A 14184-nucleotide genomic window follows, 5' to 3' on the forward strand; every position below is an offset into this window, starting at 1 on the left:
GATTACAATTGTTACGATTAGCCATTGTTATATATTAAGCAATAAGTTGTTTGTGTTTATTTTTTGGATGGGGGCTGGTTGTTACAAATCTGTCTAAAGATACAGCAAGAGTCACTCTTAACCTGCTTTACCATAAGAAAACTAAAAAAACTAATGTGTTTATGAATATGTACATCTATATACAAGCTGTCACAGTCTGTGTACTAAAAAACTGAACGTGCAACAAATAAAAATGGATATACAAAACGCTTTTGTTTGGTTTCTTGCAGATTAATTGGTATCAACTGCCAATGAACACATAATATATATATATAAAAATATATATATAGTTCAAAGTTGCTTTTATGGAAACCCATTTTTGCCACATTATACAAAACGCTTTTGTTTGGTTTCTTGCAGATTAATTGGTATCAACTGCCAATGAACACATAATATATACAGTGGGTACGGAAAGTATTCAGACCCCCTTAAACCCATTTTTGCCACATAAGAAAAAAATCATGCTTTGGTAAATCATAATTATGACATAAGAAGTCAAAATTATGACAGTCATAATTATGATATAAAAAGTCATAATTATCACAAAAAGTCAAAATGATGAAAATGACAAAGCATAATTATGAGAGAATAAAACTGAAATTATGAGATAAAAAGTCAAAATTGTTTAAGCCATGAGAAAAAAGCTAAAATTATGAGATTGAGAAAAAGTAAAAAAAGATTTTTATATAATAATTATAACTTTCATGCCATGACTTATCTAATTTTTTTAATTTAAACTGTCTCATAACTTTGCCTTTGATGTCATAAGTATGATTTAACAAAACCTTTTTTCCCTTATCTGCTAAATGCATAAATGAAAGTAATGTAATGTCTATAGTAGTATTCCAGCACACTCATTTTTCAAACTTTGCTGTAATTTATTTCAAGGAATGAAATTTGCGATACATTTGTGAATTTCTTCACCTCACGTAACAAAGCTAAGCATTTAAAGGAGTATTCATAGTGAAAAAAAAAATTCATAAGCTGCATTTCAGTTCACATACTTCTATACAGTAAAAGTACATTCTTCACTGGTGAAGGGGAAAGTACAGAATTTTGAATGTACTGAATGGCAAGATAGGTTACAAGTAATCATATGTATACAACAAGATTTTATAAAATTGTCTTGATACTATAGACCCCTTAAAATTGTTGCAATCTTTGTGTTGCAGTAAATGTAAAAAAAACAACAAGTTAGCAACTAGTAGAATATACACACTTTGAGAAATTGCTATCTACTGTTACTATCTGGGGTTTTTAACCATAAGATAACTAATTCTAATATTGCATACTATACAGTACAGACAGTATGTGAAACAGGAAGGAGCCATATTCTCATGTATTGAATCAAGACCTACTGAAAGATGAGCTCATAAGTTACAATATAGGCGTCACTGTAGGCATACAGCAAATGATCTCTGGGGTCATAGTTAAGAAACTCAATATTAGTCTGCATCTTCTTAATATTAATTTTCAAATCATAGCGCTCTTCCTTTGTTTTGGTGTCATAAGAGTAAAAGATCTGTTCTGTTTCTTTATCCAGGTAACGAGTAGCATAAAGCACACCGCACACCAGGAAGGTGTTTGTGGCAGTCATTTTGTACAAAGAGGTTTTCCACGTTTGGCCCAAAACTGGCGGGTTACTAGTCTCGATTTTACTGATAATCACATTTCCAAAGTTGCTTGTGGTTGCGTATATGACATAGACCCCAGATTCATCTGTGACAAAATCCATATCAGTATAACTGTATGTTGTGCCGAGGTGTGCGAATGGAAACTTGTTGTTGTATCCTGTATCACTAGGTAGAGCCACAGTACTGATAGCACGAGTCGTCATGTTGAACTGACAGACGGAGTTTGAATAGTAACAGTTATAGTAGAGCGCATTGGCGTACATGACCATGTTTGGCCCCTGAATTGTGTTTGTTGTGGGATTGGAGCTTGATATGTATGTATCTTTTGGTCCTATACCTAATAAAAGAGTACTCAAGGTGCTGTACTGTCGGACATAGTGGCCATATACGTTACTACTTGTCAGCATCACCAGCCAGTACTTGTTCTCGTCTCCTGGAGCAGGTTTTGCATCTCGACCCCAAGCACCATAAGGGTAGGACGTGCTGTATACCGTGATGGAATACGTTCTAGGTCCCACCACATTTACCATTTGACCCAGACCACAGCGTCCTGAAAACACAGAAGAAAAGCAGTTCTGCTGATTAATAATGAAAATGCCCAGGAAGCTTGATTTAAGGGACTATTGAGGTCTTTAGCGTACTTGGGGGAACTGTAGGAGGTGGTAATGTAGCCTTGTGCTCAATTTTGCACTGTTCCAGTTCCCTCTTAACACGCTGGTTCTCTCGATCTTTCTTTATCACCTGCATGTTGTCAAACTTCTCTAGCTCCACCATTGTGTCCTTCATATCTTCAAGCTTTATTAAAAATATCACTTACATTTTTCATTTATACTTATTATATTATATACGTACATTTTGGATGTTTTTTTATGTTTACGCCCTATTACATTTAGTTTTATTTACAATATTTGCATGTATTTTACAATTTTACTAGTGCTGTGTAAATGTAAAATGTGTAAAGTATTATTTTTAAGACAACAATTGTGCCTATTAAAACTACTAATTACAATAATAAGTGCTGTTTTGTACAGCAACTCACCTGAGCTGCAGCCTGTACACCTAGATGATGGTAATCGCTGGTGGTCCTGTTGAGTTTGTTGAGGAGCTCCTGAATTTCGGCAAACTCTAACTCAATGATGCGCAGAGACACAGCCGCATACAGATTCTTGTCATCCTCCTTTTCCAGCATGACCACATTCTCCTCTAGTTGCTTGATACGTTGTTGTAGACCCAACACAAGTCTATCTAAGTCTGTCATCTGCAGATATTTACATTAACATTATTCATTTAATTTGATTTAAAATTTTTAAAATTTATTTGAACAACAGATAAATTAGGAATAAAAGTAAAAATGACCCTTTCTGAAGTGATGGTCCCAGTGCATTGTGCGGCAGTGGTCTCTACTTTTGTTAGTTTTAACTCGGGGAAAGCAGGATCTGAATTTTTTAGATCGCAGACGCAGTCTTTCCCACTCACTGACTGTTAAGAACAAATCATGGGAAATTAAATTGTATACAGCAACCAATACCCTGAAATACTCTGAAACTGAGAATTCATGTGCTCTCAGTATATGAGACAGTGTCAGTAATTATTCATTGTAAAAGGATTTTATCTTTCTTACCTGAAAGAAAGTTAGAGGGATGGTGATGATCAAAATGAATATATTAGACCGACTCATGTCTGAAGGCAGAGAGGGGAGCCTATAACCTCAGAATAAACTACTACTGTGCAGCAGAAGCAGAGTTTTAAAGCCATATCATTATGGTGAAATATCTGATAAAAAACCGAGACAGATTTCTTCATTTTTTGGGGGTGAAGCAGCAACAGACCCTATGCAATCATCATCTTATCTCAGTGGACACCTTTGGATGGTCCATGAGTAATGGAAAATTGTATTGTTTACTAACTGCGTTTCGACATTAGTTTTGCCTCACTGTCTGACCACAATTTTACAGTTTTTTTCCCTTTTGTTATACTTTATATAGTGTTTGTAGCATCAAAATGTTTGCATTGTTTAAAGCAGAACTTTTAGTCTTTCGGGTCATTTGCTCATCATGCTGTCATACCTGTTGGTCCTCACAGTCATAGTAAGTCCCATCTTTTACCTGTTCTGGATTTCTTTAATGTCTTAACTGAAAGTTGTTTTTTTTATTGGAATTAAATTACTTTGTATTTATAGCTATTTACTGTATATTTACATTATTTTTATACAATATATATGCTGAATTGTTATTGTTATTGTTCAATTAATTTTTTTTTATATTTATTATATTTCATTTAATTTATTGATTGTGGATATTGCTGAGGTTATATAATAGTTCACTTTTTTTTTTACTTCCGAAAGCATTAATAAAGGTAACAATTATCGAGATAATTTAGTAAATAATTTAATAATGTATTAAAAAATGTGACTTATGCATTAACAGTCATCATATAATTGTTTCAATATCATTAAACACAATTATTCAGTAAATGGCAGAATTGCGTCCACTATCATTTGGTGCAGTAAATGTGTTTATGTGTGTAAATCAGGTGACTGTCGAGGCTCAGAGAATTCAAGGTGAACAGAAGGATGATTCCTGCGTGTGTAAATTAAGCAGCTCTATCTGGGCTTTTCCTACGGTGAGGTTTGAGGGAGTTCAAAATCAACTCCAGACCTGTGAGGAAAACCTTATAAAGTTTCATAATAAGGTGAGATTCTTTCAATTCATGTTAGATTCATTTCTAAAAGAAAGTAATGGCAATGACCTCATCTGCGGTGTAACTTTCAGATAAAGGACAGTAATGTACAAATGCCTAAGATGGAACTCAGTCTTAAGAACATCAAAGCCCGCCTGAAACCTTTCGAGTATCTGGACACAAACGGCCTGTACAACACTCTTCACCTGCAACAGCTGATGCAGGAACTTGACCAAATGTATTATACTGCCAGAGATGCTCACAATAAAAACCCCAGCAAAGAGACAAATGACCTTCTCAAGGAGGTAGATCTTTCTCATAATCCTACATCAAATAACCAGGTCTCGAAAAAATGTGTTATTTTGGTATTATTTATATAATAGCATTTATTTTGAATTAGCTTTTATTTGTATATTTTGAGTTTTCATTTTAAGTTCAGTTTTAGTCATTTTGTTACATGTTTTTGCCTTTCATTATTTTTTTCAAATATTTCTATTTAGCTTTATTTATTATTATTTATATGTTAGTAATTTATTTCAGTTAGTTTCCAAGGTAACATTTCTCATTTAAAGTTTTTCATGTTATATTTATATTTGATTTTAGTTAGCTTTATTTCAATTACTGAACACAATTTTTGTAGTTTTAGTTAACAATAACAACAGTCTTCTGAAAAGCCATACGATGAAAGTTTTGTTTTCAGTGTAAGAAACACTGAAATTTAAGTCATTATTCAAAAAAATCAAGTGACAGAAAATATCTTTTGATTATGGTTTACTCATCATTTAAGTTATATGTATATATGAAGATGAACTGAAGATGACAAAAGACAAAGCCGAGAAAAAAAAAGGAAAACAAACATGTATTTAAAGATATGTTGACCATTATATCCTATGTGTTCCTCTCAGTTGACTAATGCAAAGGAGGACGTCCAGAACATGTACAAAAATAATATCTTCAATCTAGAGACAATGAAATCGAGGCTACGTGACCTCAACAACCGAGTGCAAACCTGTAAAACTATACCTGAAGACTTCAGAAGTAAGTACACAACTTTCAGTGTGGTCTCATTGGTGCCCTTTAACATCGTTGTGAAGATTGGTTTGATGGATTTTCATGAAATAGGCAGTAAAATGCTTACCTTAAACGTATGACCAATCCATACGATTCCACTTGCAGGCACTTGTCATCAGCGTATCATGTCCAACATAAGTTCTCCAGTTGTTACCAAGCTCAATTCCATCAGCAAGTCCTATATCTCAGGTGCTTGGGGTCGCGATGCGAAACGGGACAGTAAGGAACGCTACTGGGAACACTGTCTGGTGAGCGGAAACCAGCATGGCAGCACAGTCAGGATGTACAACTCATACGAAGATTTCATGGCCAACAAGAACTACAAAGATGAAAACATTGCATCATCCTACAGCCACAAGAATGCTGTTCAGGGCTCTGGGACTATTCTGTACGACAACACTGTATTTTATCAATGCTACAGCACCGCTGAGATCTGCAGCTTCAACATTACGACACAAACAACCAAGCGTATGAAACTGGATGGTGCTGGAATCGAAAACAAGTTCCCTTTCTGCTACTACAGCTGCCGTGATTGGACAGACATCGACCTGGAGGCTGATCAGAACGCCGTGTGGGTGATATACGCCACCGAGGAGAACCACGGCAACATTGTTGTGAGCCGTTTAGATCCTCTGTCGCTCAATATCACACATACCTGGAAGACGCATCTCTTCAAGAGGTCCGTCACCAGCACGTTTATGGTGTGCGGGGTCCTGTATGCTACACGCTATGTTAATACTTACCAAGAAGAGGTGTTTTATGCTTTTGATACAACCACTGGTCAAGAGATCAACTTTCTTTCTTTGCCTTTTGAGAAGGTTTCTCCTGGAATAGCCAATCTGAACTACAATCCTGTTGACAGGAGACTTTACATGTATAATGATGGCTATCTTTTAGCATATAACACCTTTAACTGAGGGTCTTTCATACGCAGCTAATAAAAAATATGTAATCCAAAAGTCCAAATTGCACAGCATGCTGAAAATCTCAAAATAGGCACAGTGGTTAAACTAAAGCTTTACGCTATATCATTATGTGATTGTGAGACTTTTGAAGTACTTGAGTCAGATGAACCAATTTGTCTAATTTTGTCATTACAATAAATGTGCTTATACTGCATTTCTCTGTCAGTCTCTCTTTTTTTTAAACTCACCTTTTCTACAACTTTACTAATTACTGTACTGAAAACTCCACAATTTCTTTCAGTACTGTAACATTACAGTACTGGCAAGAGCCAAAATGCAACGTCATTACACTATATGGCACTCGAAAGTCATTATCCTATCCGACATTGCTGCAAAGAGAAGGCTTTTAAATTTGCCAGATCAAAATATCACATGCTTGATTATTTCGGTTTACTATTTGTGAGGTAATAGTTTTTATTACAAACTTACGACCTGTAGAGTTTTGATTTGTGCGTAAAAATGTCGGGAACCCACCAGAGTGTGCAGATGTGCGCATGCGCATTCAGGTAAGAAGAAAAGTTCAGAGCTCCATGCTATCGTGTATTGTATTATGGTAGTTAAAAGATCATTTTAAAGTGATAATATTAAACACAAAATTAATTTTGTAAAATATTGGACATGAATAAAAATAACGCATAATCCTGCTTTTTACATAGTAATTGTGGCACGTCAAACTGTCATGCCACAGCCTGAGTATTGAAAAGCTAATTTCAGGTACTTGTTGCTTGGGAGACTTACCTTCACAGGTAGCCTAGAGACAACTTTTAACCGAAATGACAGCACTGCATACAAACAACAGAGGGCAGCGGCAGGACCCAATACGATCTAGGCCTACATTTCAATGAAAATTCGTTTTTCCATATTTGTGAATTGCAGTAAAATAAGGTTAATATGTGGAAAGTTTGGAATATTACATAAACCATGTTTGTGTGTGTATTTAATATTTGAAATCTGCATATGTATATTTAAATCAGCATTAATGTAAGCATGTTCTGCATATGTATATTTAAATCAGCCACAATGTAAGCATGTTCTTGCATCTGTGTTTGTAGGTTTTCCAGCACTAACATTTAATTTAATTTGGATTTGATTTCATAAACCAAAATGTGCAGTACATAAAAAACACATGCTTTTCCTCCACAAAACAAGCAGTTCTGGCATTTAAAATATGTAAAATCATATTTATTTACAGTAAATGTACATACTTAACTGGAGATAGGAAAGTACTTTTGAAATTACTGTAAGACAGGAAAAAAAAAAAACTACTCAGAAAAGCTGAGAAAAGAGCTTTCAGCAAACGATCCAGCGTCAGTATGGACTGGTCTGAGGAACATCACCATGTACAAGACACCACCCCCACAGCTTGCGGAGAATCAACAATTGGCTGACGATCTGAATGTGTTTTACTGCAGATTTGAAAAGGATCGTCTACCACCCCCCATCCGCTCTGATCTGCACTTCACACCTTCACCTACCACCCCTGCAACCCCCCTCCCTCCCTCCCCCACCATTCAACCTGTGCTTAAGTGGAGATAGGAAAGTACTTTTGAAATTACTGTAAGACAGGAAACTAGTAATTGGACATAATATCATACAATTGTTCTGATAACACAGTCCCCTTGTTTGTTTTTGCATGTAAGCTTTTGCATGTTGCTAAGTCTCAAAACCTTTTAGTATACTGTACCTTTGGGATACCAATTGTAATCTTGCATACTATATAGTGCAGACAGTATGTGAAATAGGATTCAGCCAATATCCCTTGTCTCAAATCAAGTCATTGGAGACTTACTGAAAAATGAGCTCATAAGTTACAATATAGGCGTCACTGTAGGCATACAGCAAATGATCTCTGGGGTCATAGTTAAGAAACTCAATATTAGTCTGCATCTTCTTGATATTTATTTTCAAATCATAGCGCTCTTCCTTTGTTTTGGTGTCATAGGAGTAAAAGATCTCTTCTATTTCTTTATCCACGTAACGAGTAGCATAAAGCACACCGCACACCATGAAGGTGTTTGTCACAGTCTTTTTGTGAAGAGAAGTGAACCATGTTTTGTTCAAAACTGGCGGGTTACTAGTCTCGACTTTACTGATAATCACATTTCCGAAGTTACTTGTAGTCGCATAAATAACATAGACCCCAGATTCATCTGTGACAAAATCCATATCAGTATAACTGTATGTTGTGCCGAGGTGTGCGAATGGAAACTTGTTGTTGTATCCTGTATCACTAGGTAGAGCCACAGTACTGATAGCACGAGTCGTCATGTTGAACTGACAGACGGAGTTTGAATAGTAACAGTTATAGTAGAGCGCATTGGCGTACATGACCATGTTTGGCCCCTGAATTGTGTTTGTTGTGGGATTGGAGCTTGATATGTATGTATCTTTTGGTCCTATACCTAATAAAAGAGTACTCAAGGTGCTGTACTGGCGGACATAGTGGCCATATACATTACTACTTGTCAGCACCACCAGCCAGTACTTGTTCTCGTCTCCTGGAGCGGGTTTTGCATCTCGACCCCAAGCACCATAAGGGTAGGAGGTGCTGTATACCGTGATGGAATACGTTCTAGGTCCCACCACATTTACCATTTGACCCAGACCACAGCGTCCTGAAAACACAGAAGAAAAACAGAAAAACTCAATAGCCATTATTTGTAATACACACCCTTCTTATCTCATCACGTTCAACTTCTACTGCAAATTGGGGTGAATTGTAACGTCTTTTATCATGTGGCTTTATATTCAGCAGCCACACCATAGATTCGCGCCCCCGCTAACAAGCAGTGCAGGAAATACTGATAGTCGATATTAAGATTGTACAAAGGAAGATAAGAGATAATCGGAAAACAATGTTTTTATTCAACACTAGTGGCTAATAATGGAAAAAAGTGAGTGGTCTTTAGCGTACCTGGGGAAACTGTAGGAGGCGGTGATGAAGCCTTGAGCTCATCTTTGCACTGTTCCAAAGTCTTCTTGATTTGGTTCTCTCGATACTTTTTAATCACTTGCATTTTGTCAAACTTCTCCAACTCCACCATTGTGTCCTTCATATCTTCAAGCTTTAAGACAAAGAGGGAAAATAAGAGGAATTTAGGCAGTTCAAAAAATGAGTAATGAAATAACGTTTCACAAAACAGCAACAACATCCCATCCTTTATTATGTCCATTTAGATAACACTAATTATTAAAGGCATCACAATTTATATTAACATACAGTATTATTTACAATGTCATTTTTTTTTACATTGCTTTATATCTCACCACTATTTGAACGAATATATAGCTTATATTATTGTTGTTTGTGTGTATTTCTTTTATTTACATTTATAGTTTAAATTATTAGATGATTTTTTAAATTTCCTCTTTGTGTTCTTATGTGAATACATTACATTGCAATGATTCTATGGATTTGTTTTAAATTTGAAGAACTTTCTTTGTACAGCAACTCACCTGAGCTGCAGCCTGTACACCTAGATGATGGTAATCGCTGGTGGTCCTGTTGAGTTTGTTGAGGAGCTCCTGAATTTCGGCAAACTCTAACTCAATGATGCGCAGAGACACAGCCGCATACAGATTGCTGTTTTCTTTTTCCAGCATGACCACATCGTCCTCTAGTTGCTTGATACGTTGTTGTAGACCCAACACAAGTCTGTCTAAGTCTGTCATCTGCAGATAATTACATTAACATTATTCATTTAATTTGAATTTACTAAAACTCTTTAGAATTCATTTGAATGAAATATAAAGAAAAATTTGTTTAAATAAAAAAAAGACCTTTTCTGAAGTGATGCTCCCTATGCATTTCAAGGCTGTGGTTTCTACTTTTGTAAGTTCATCTTTAGGAAAAGGAGGATCTGCATTTTTTAGATCGCACACACATTCATTCCCTGTTCCTGACTGTGATGAACGAATCACAGGAAATTGAATGATACATTAAAATTATTATTATTTTTTTTAATTCAATGCTTTCTCCATAACAATATATTAGACACAGCACTTGGAGAAATAAGGTATCAGTAATAATTGATGTAAATGACTTTATCTTCCTTACCTGACAGAAACTTAATGGGATGACAATCATCAAAATGAATATATAGGACTGACTCATATCTAAAGCTGCAAAGGGACACTATAATCTTAAACAACTTGTCTGGAAGCTGCAGAGTTTTAAAGCCATATCATTATGATGAAATAACTGATGAAAGTGAGAGAGAAGACTTCATATCTTTGGGTGGAGCAGGTCATCTGTTACAACAGAGTTTGCTTTTAATTTTCACATTTTGTCTCACTGTCTAACTGATGCTGAACTGGACTGACAGTGTCTTGAAGATTTATTTCTCAAGTTCAAAGGTTTAACACATTGAGCTTTTTTTTTTTAGGCTTTTATAGGGTGTGCAAAATGCAATAAAATGTGTAATTTTACATTAACAGTAAATTAATGTAAATTTTACATTAAATACCCTAAATGGGCATTTTAGATCACTGCTTATAAAATGCTTTATTTGTTTTCCTTTAGCAATTGATTTTTTTATTGAATAGTAGTTCTACCAAACTTTTTTTTTTAATGATCAGTTTAAAATTAATGTGGGAAAAAAATGACGCATGAAGAAATAAGAGAGGATGTGTTGTCTTATCTCTGTGGACACATTTGGCTGATCCATGAGTAAAGTAAAACAAATGTCTTGCCTCACGATCTCACCGCAATGTTGCTTTATATAATGTTTGCAACATCTAGTGTTTGCGGGCAGGTTCAAAATAGGATCTTTTGCTCATCAGACTGTCATAGCCTACCTGTTGGTCCTTTCTTTTCCCCATCATGTCCAGATAGCTCTGTCCCTGCTGTGAGGTTTGGAAGTCTCAAAATCAGAACCAGAGTGTGCACAAGTGTTCCAGAACCTAGGTCTACCGAGAGCATATGTTATGAGACGGTATTATTATTATTTTACGATACGAAATTTTGTTTGTACATAGATGTGCAATCGTGTTACAGTAATGTGCTCTTGACATTTGTCATTAAAGTAACATCACAGAAACTGCCTAAAATGAAGTATAAAGAAGAGAAGAAAGTAGTGTCTGTGCGTTGCCACCCTAGGCTGCTGCCTATTTTGCCTATGCTAGGATCCTCCACTGACTGTCCTGTCACAGACTGACTGAATATTGAGAAGCTAATTTGTACTCATCTGCTTAGGATCTACATTACACTGAAAATACAACCGAAGCATCATCTCAGCTATCAATACCCTTGTTTGTACCATTTACTGTTTTTGTTTAGGTGGCTGTATTTTTATTTTTGTATTTATTTATTTTTTATATATGAAATGTTAATTTGTGAAATTACATAGCCGTATATCACTATGCGTCCAGCTATGAATATTTAAATCAAGCATAATATAAGCATTATGTTCTGCAAATGTATCTGTGTGTGTAGTGTTTATGTCTGTATAATGTAGTAAATAAGCACTAATATTTTCACTCAAATTTTATTTCAAGAACCAAAATGTGATACATAATGATTTTCCGATTTCAAAACATTAATTTTTAGATGATCAAATATGTAAAATCATAACACTTATTGGTGAATAAAAGACAAGATATCATTAATCAAGTTCAGTGAACTTGCTAAAACAATTTCATATGTCACAATGTAGGCGTCACTGTAGACATACAGCAAATGATCTCTGGGGTCATAATTCATATACTTAATATTAGTCTGCAACTTCTTAATGTGAATTCTCAAATCATAGCGTTCTTCGTTGGTCTTGGTGTCATAGGAGTAAAAGATCTCTTCTATTTCTTTATCCACGTAACGAGTAGCATAAAGCACACCGCACACCATGAAGGTGTTTGTCACAGTCTTTTTGTGAAGAGAAGTGAACCATGTTTTGTTCAAAACTGGCGGGTTACTAGTCTCGACTTTACTGATAATCACATTTCCGAAGTTGTTTGTGGTCGCATATATAACATAGACCCCAGATTCATCTGTGGCAAAATCCATATCAGTATAACTGTATGTTGTGCCGAGGTGTGCGAATGGAAACTTGTTGTTGTATCCTGTATCACTAGGTAGAGCCACAGTACTGACAGAACGAGTCGTCATGTTGAACTGACAGACGTAATATGTGTTGAAACAGTTATAGTAGAGCGCATTGGCGTACATGACCATGTTTGGCCCCTGAATTGTGTTTGTTGTGGGATTGGAGCTTGATATGTGTGTATCTGTTGGTCCTATACCTAATATAATAGTACTCAAACTATTATACTGGCGGATAAAGTTGCCGAATGCATTACTACTGGACAGCACCACCAGCCAGTACTTGTTCTCGTCTCCTGGAGCAGGATGTGCATCTCGACCCCAAGCACCAAAAGAGTAGGACGTTCCGTACACTGTGAGGGAATACGTTTTAGGTCCCGATACGTTGACCATGCGGCCCAGACCACAGTGACCTAAAAAGATAGAAGCAAAAATGTAAGTCTAATATTTTAATGCTTTAGCTGTGGTTACGTAATTATGATAAACTAGTTAATATGTACCTGGGGAAAGTGTAGGGGCTGGTGATGTACTATTGAGTTCTGCTTTGCAATGTTCCAGGTCCCTCTTAATATGCTGGTTCTCACGCTGTTTCACCATCACCTGCGTGTGGTCAAACTTCTCCAGCTCCGTCATCGTGTTCTCCATATCCTGAAGCTGTAGAATGAGGGATTAAATAAGTATTTGCAAAGTGCACATAATTCATGTAAAAATCTCTGTTTAAGAAGTATTTAATTCATTACGATTAATATTAATATTCACTTTTCTTGACGTGACATATATTTATACTTATCACAAAGCACTGCAGAAATAAATACAAAAATTAATTAAAATAAAAAATATTTAAGCATAAAAAATACAAATATATTTCAATTTAATTAGAATTTTATTACATTTAATTAAATATTCATATTTAATTTAAATATACATTTTAATTTAATTTAATTAAATAAATATTTTCTTTAAAGGGGTCATATGATGCTTTTTTAAAGATTGTGTATTTGGTGTAACAGAATATGTTGACATGCTTTAATGTTCAAAAAACACATTATTTTTCAAATACTGTACATTATTGTAGGTCCTCTATGCCCCGCCTCTCTCAAACGCTTCGTTTTCTACAAAGTCCCTCCTTTGACAAGCGCAATCTGCTCTGATTGGCCAGCTGACCCAATGCATTGTGATTGGCCAAACACCACAAGCACGCGTCGGAAATGCAACGCCCCTTACCAATCGCATCAACCCCTTTAATGTAATACATTTCAAACGTTATATCACAAAGCATTGCAGAAAATAAAAAAACATTAATTAATATAAATAAATTAAATATTTTAATTACATTAAATAAAATATTCTCATTATATATATATATATATATATATATATATATATATATATATATATAAACATTCAAAAAGTTCAGATGAATGACACTGTTGTAAAAGCCTGATAAGTCCTGATTTACCCTTTGCATATCTTTATGAAAGAGCCCTTTCAGCATCTAAAAACACACAAACCATATAAGACATCATAATTTAGAATAAACAAACATCTAGAAAAAACTACAGTAAGCATTATTATGCAAGTTAAAGATTTTATCCTAAAACTTAAATCTCAGCAAATAAAGCCTCACTAAGCACGAAATATTAGGCCTATATGTGAATTGTAAGTCCACAAAAGATCAGTGAATTATTATGCATTAAAACAATGAAATAGGATTCTTAATATGGAAGATAATTTTGTAGATGATATAAAAACTTTCTCC

General features: G+C 35.1%; 4 protein-coding genes across 4 annotated transcripts in view; 1 reads left to right on the forward strand and 3 right to left on the reverse strand.

Moving 5' to 3' along the window:
- Nucleotides 1-900: 900 nt before the first annotated feature.
- Nucleotides 901-3367, reverse strand: LOC107707516 (olfactomedin-4-like). The gene is made up of 5 exons (XM_016511575.1): nucleotides 3295-3367; nucleotides 3030-3152; nucleotides 2713-2931; nucleotides 2315-2468; nucleotides 901-2223 (listed from the first exon to the last, which is right to left on the reverse strand). Exons 1-5 carry the CDS (start codon nucleotides 3349-3351, stop codon nucleotides 1394-1396), a joined length of 1383 nt encoding a protein of 460 aa, XP_016367061.1. The 5' UTR covers nucleotides 3352-3367; the 3' UTR covers nucleotides 901-1393.
- On the reverse strand, nucleotides 901-10502 carry LOC107707519 (olfactomedin-4-like). The gene is made up of 6 exons (XM_016511577.1): nucleotides 10446-10502; nucleotides 10169-10291; nucleotides 9845-10060; nucleotides 9303-9453; nucleotides 8174-9003; nucleotides 901-1393 (listed from the first exon to the last, which is right to left on the reverse strand). Exons 1-5 carry the CDS (start codon nucleotides 10500-10502, stop codon nucleotides 8174-8176), a joined length of 1377 nt encoding a protein of 458 aa, XP_016367063.1. The 3' UTR covers nucleotides 901-1393.
- On the forward strand, nucleotides 4187-6535 carry LOC107707520 (olfactomedin-4-like). The gene is made up of 4 exons (XM_016511578.1): nucleotides 4187-4364; nucleotides 4445-4657; nucleotides 5258-5390; nucleotides 5529-6535. Exons 1-4 carry the CDS (start codon nucleotides 4191-4193, stop codon nucleotides 6338-6340), a joined length of 1332 nt encoding a protein of 443 aa, XP_016367064.1. The 5' UTR covers nucleotides 4187-4190; the 3' UTR covers nucleotides 6341-6535.
- A 1461-nt stretch (nucleotides 10503-11963) lies between the features above and the next one.
- Nucleotides 11964-14184, reverse strand: part of LOC107707409 (olfactomedin-4-like) — a 4568-nt gene continuing 2347 nt past the window's right edge. Inside the window, exons 4-5 of the mRNA XM_016511397.1 lie at nucleotides 12926-13079; nucleotides 11964-12838 (exon numbers count right to left, since the gene is read on the reverse strand). Coding sequence (XP_016366883.1) covers nucleotides 11964-12838; nucleotides 12926-13079 — 1029 coding nt within the window. The remainder of the gene's footprint in view (nucleotides 12839-12925; nucleotides 13080-14184) is intronic.

Source organism: Sinocyclocheilus rhinocerous, unplaced genomic scaffold (genome assembly GCF_001515625.1).
Source record: "Sinocyclocheilus rhinocerous isolate Xijiao unplaced genomic scaffold, SAMN03320098_v1.1 scaffold534, whole genome shotgun sequence".
Lineage (NCBI taxonomy): Eukaryota > Metazoa > Chordata > Actinopteri > Cypriniformes > Cyprinidae > Sinocyclocheilus > Sinocyclocheilus rhinocerous.

Excerpts from the sequence above, each read along its gene's own strand:
- LOC107707516 (XM_016511575.1), bottom strand. The coding sequence starts at position 3,351 with ATGAGTCGGTCTAATATATTCATTTTGATCATCACCATCCCTCTAACT. Across the intron at positions 2,469-2,712 it reads GTGTACAGGCTGCAGCTCAG|CTTGAAGATATGAAGGACAC; the intron begins GTGAGTTGCTGT and ends TTTTTAATAAAG. Across the intron at positions 2,224-2,314 it reads ACCTCCTACAGTTCCCCCAA|GACGCTGTGGTCTGGGTCAA; the intron begins GTACGCTAAAGA and ends CTGTGTTTTCAG.
- LOC107707520 (XM_016511578.1), top strand. The coding sequence starts at position 4,191 with ATGTGTGTAAATCAGGTGACTGTCGAGGCTCAGAGAATTCAAGGTGAA. Across the intron at positions 4,365-4,444 it reads TTATAAAGTTTCATAATAAG|ATAAAGGACAGTAATGTACA; the intron begins GTGAGATTCTTT and ends TGTAACTTTCAG. Across the intron at positions 5,391-5,528 it reads TATACCTGAAGACTTCAGAA|GCACTTGTCATCAGCGTATC; the intron begins GTAAGTACACAA and ends TTCCACTTGCAG.
- LOC107707519 (XM_016511577.1), bottom strand. The coding sequence starts at position 10,502 with ATGAGTCAGTCCTATATATTCATTTTGATGATTGTCATCCCATTAAGT. Across the intron at positions 10,061-10,168 it reads GGAGCATCACTTCAGAAAAG|ATGACAGACTTAGACAGACT; the intron begins GTCTTTTTTTTA and ends AATTATCTGCAG. Across the intron at positions 9,004-9,302 it reads GCCTCCTACAGTTTCCCCAG|GACGCTGTGGTCTGGGTCAA; the intron begins GTACGCTAAAGA and ends CTGTGTTTTCAG.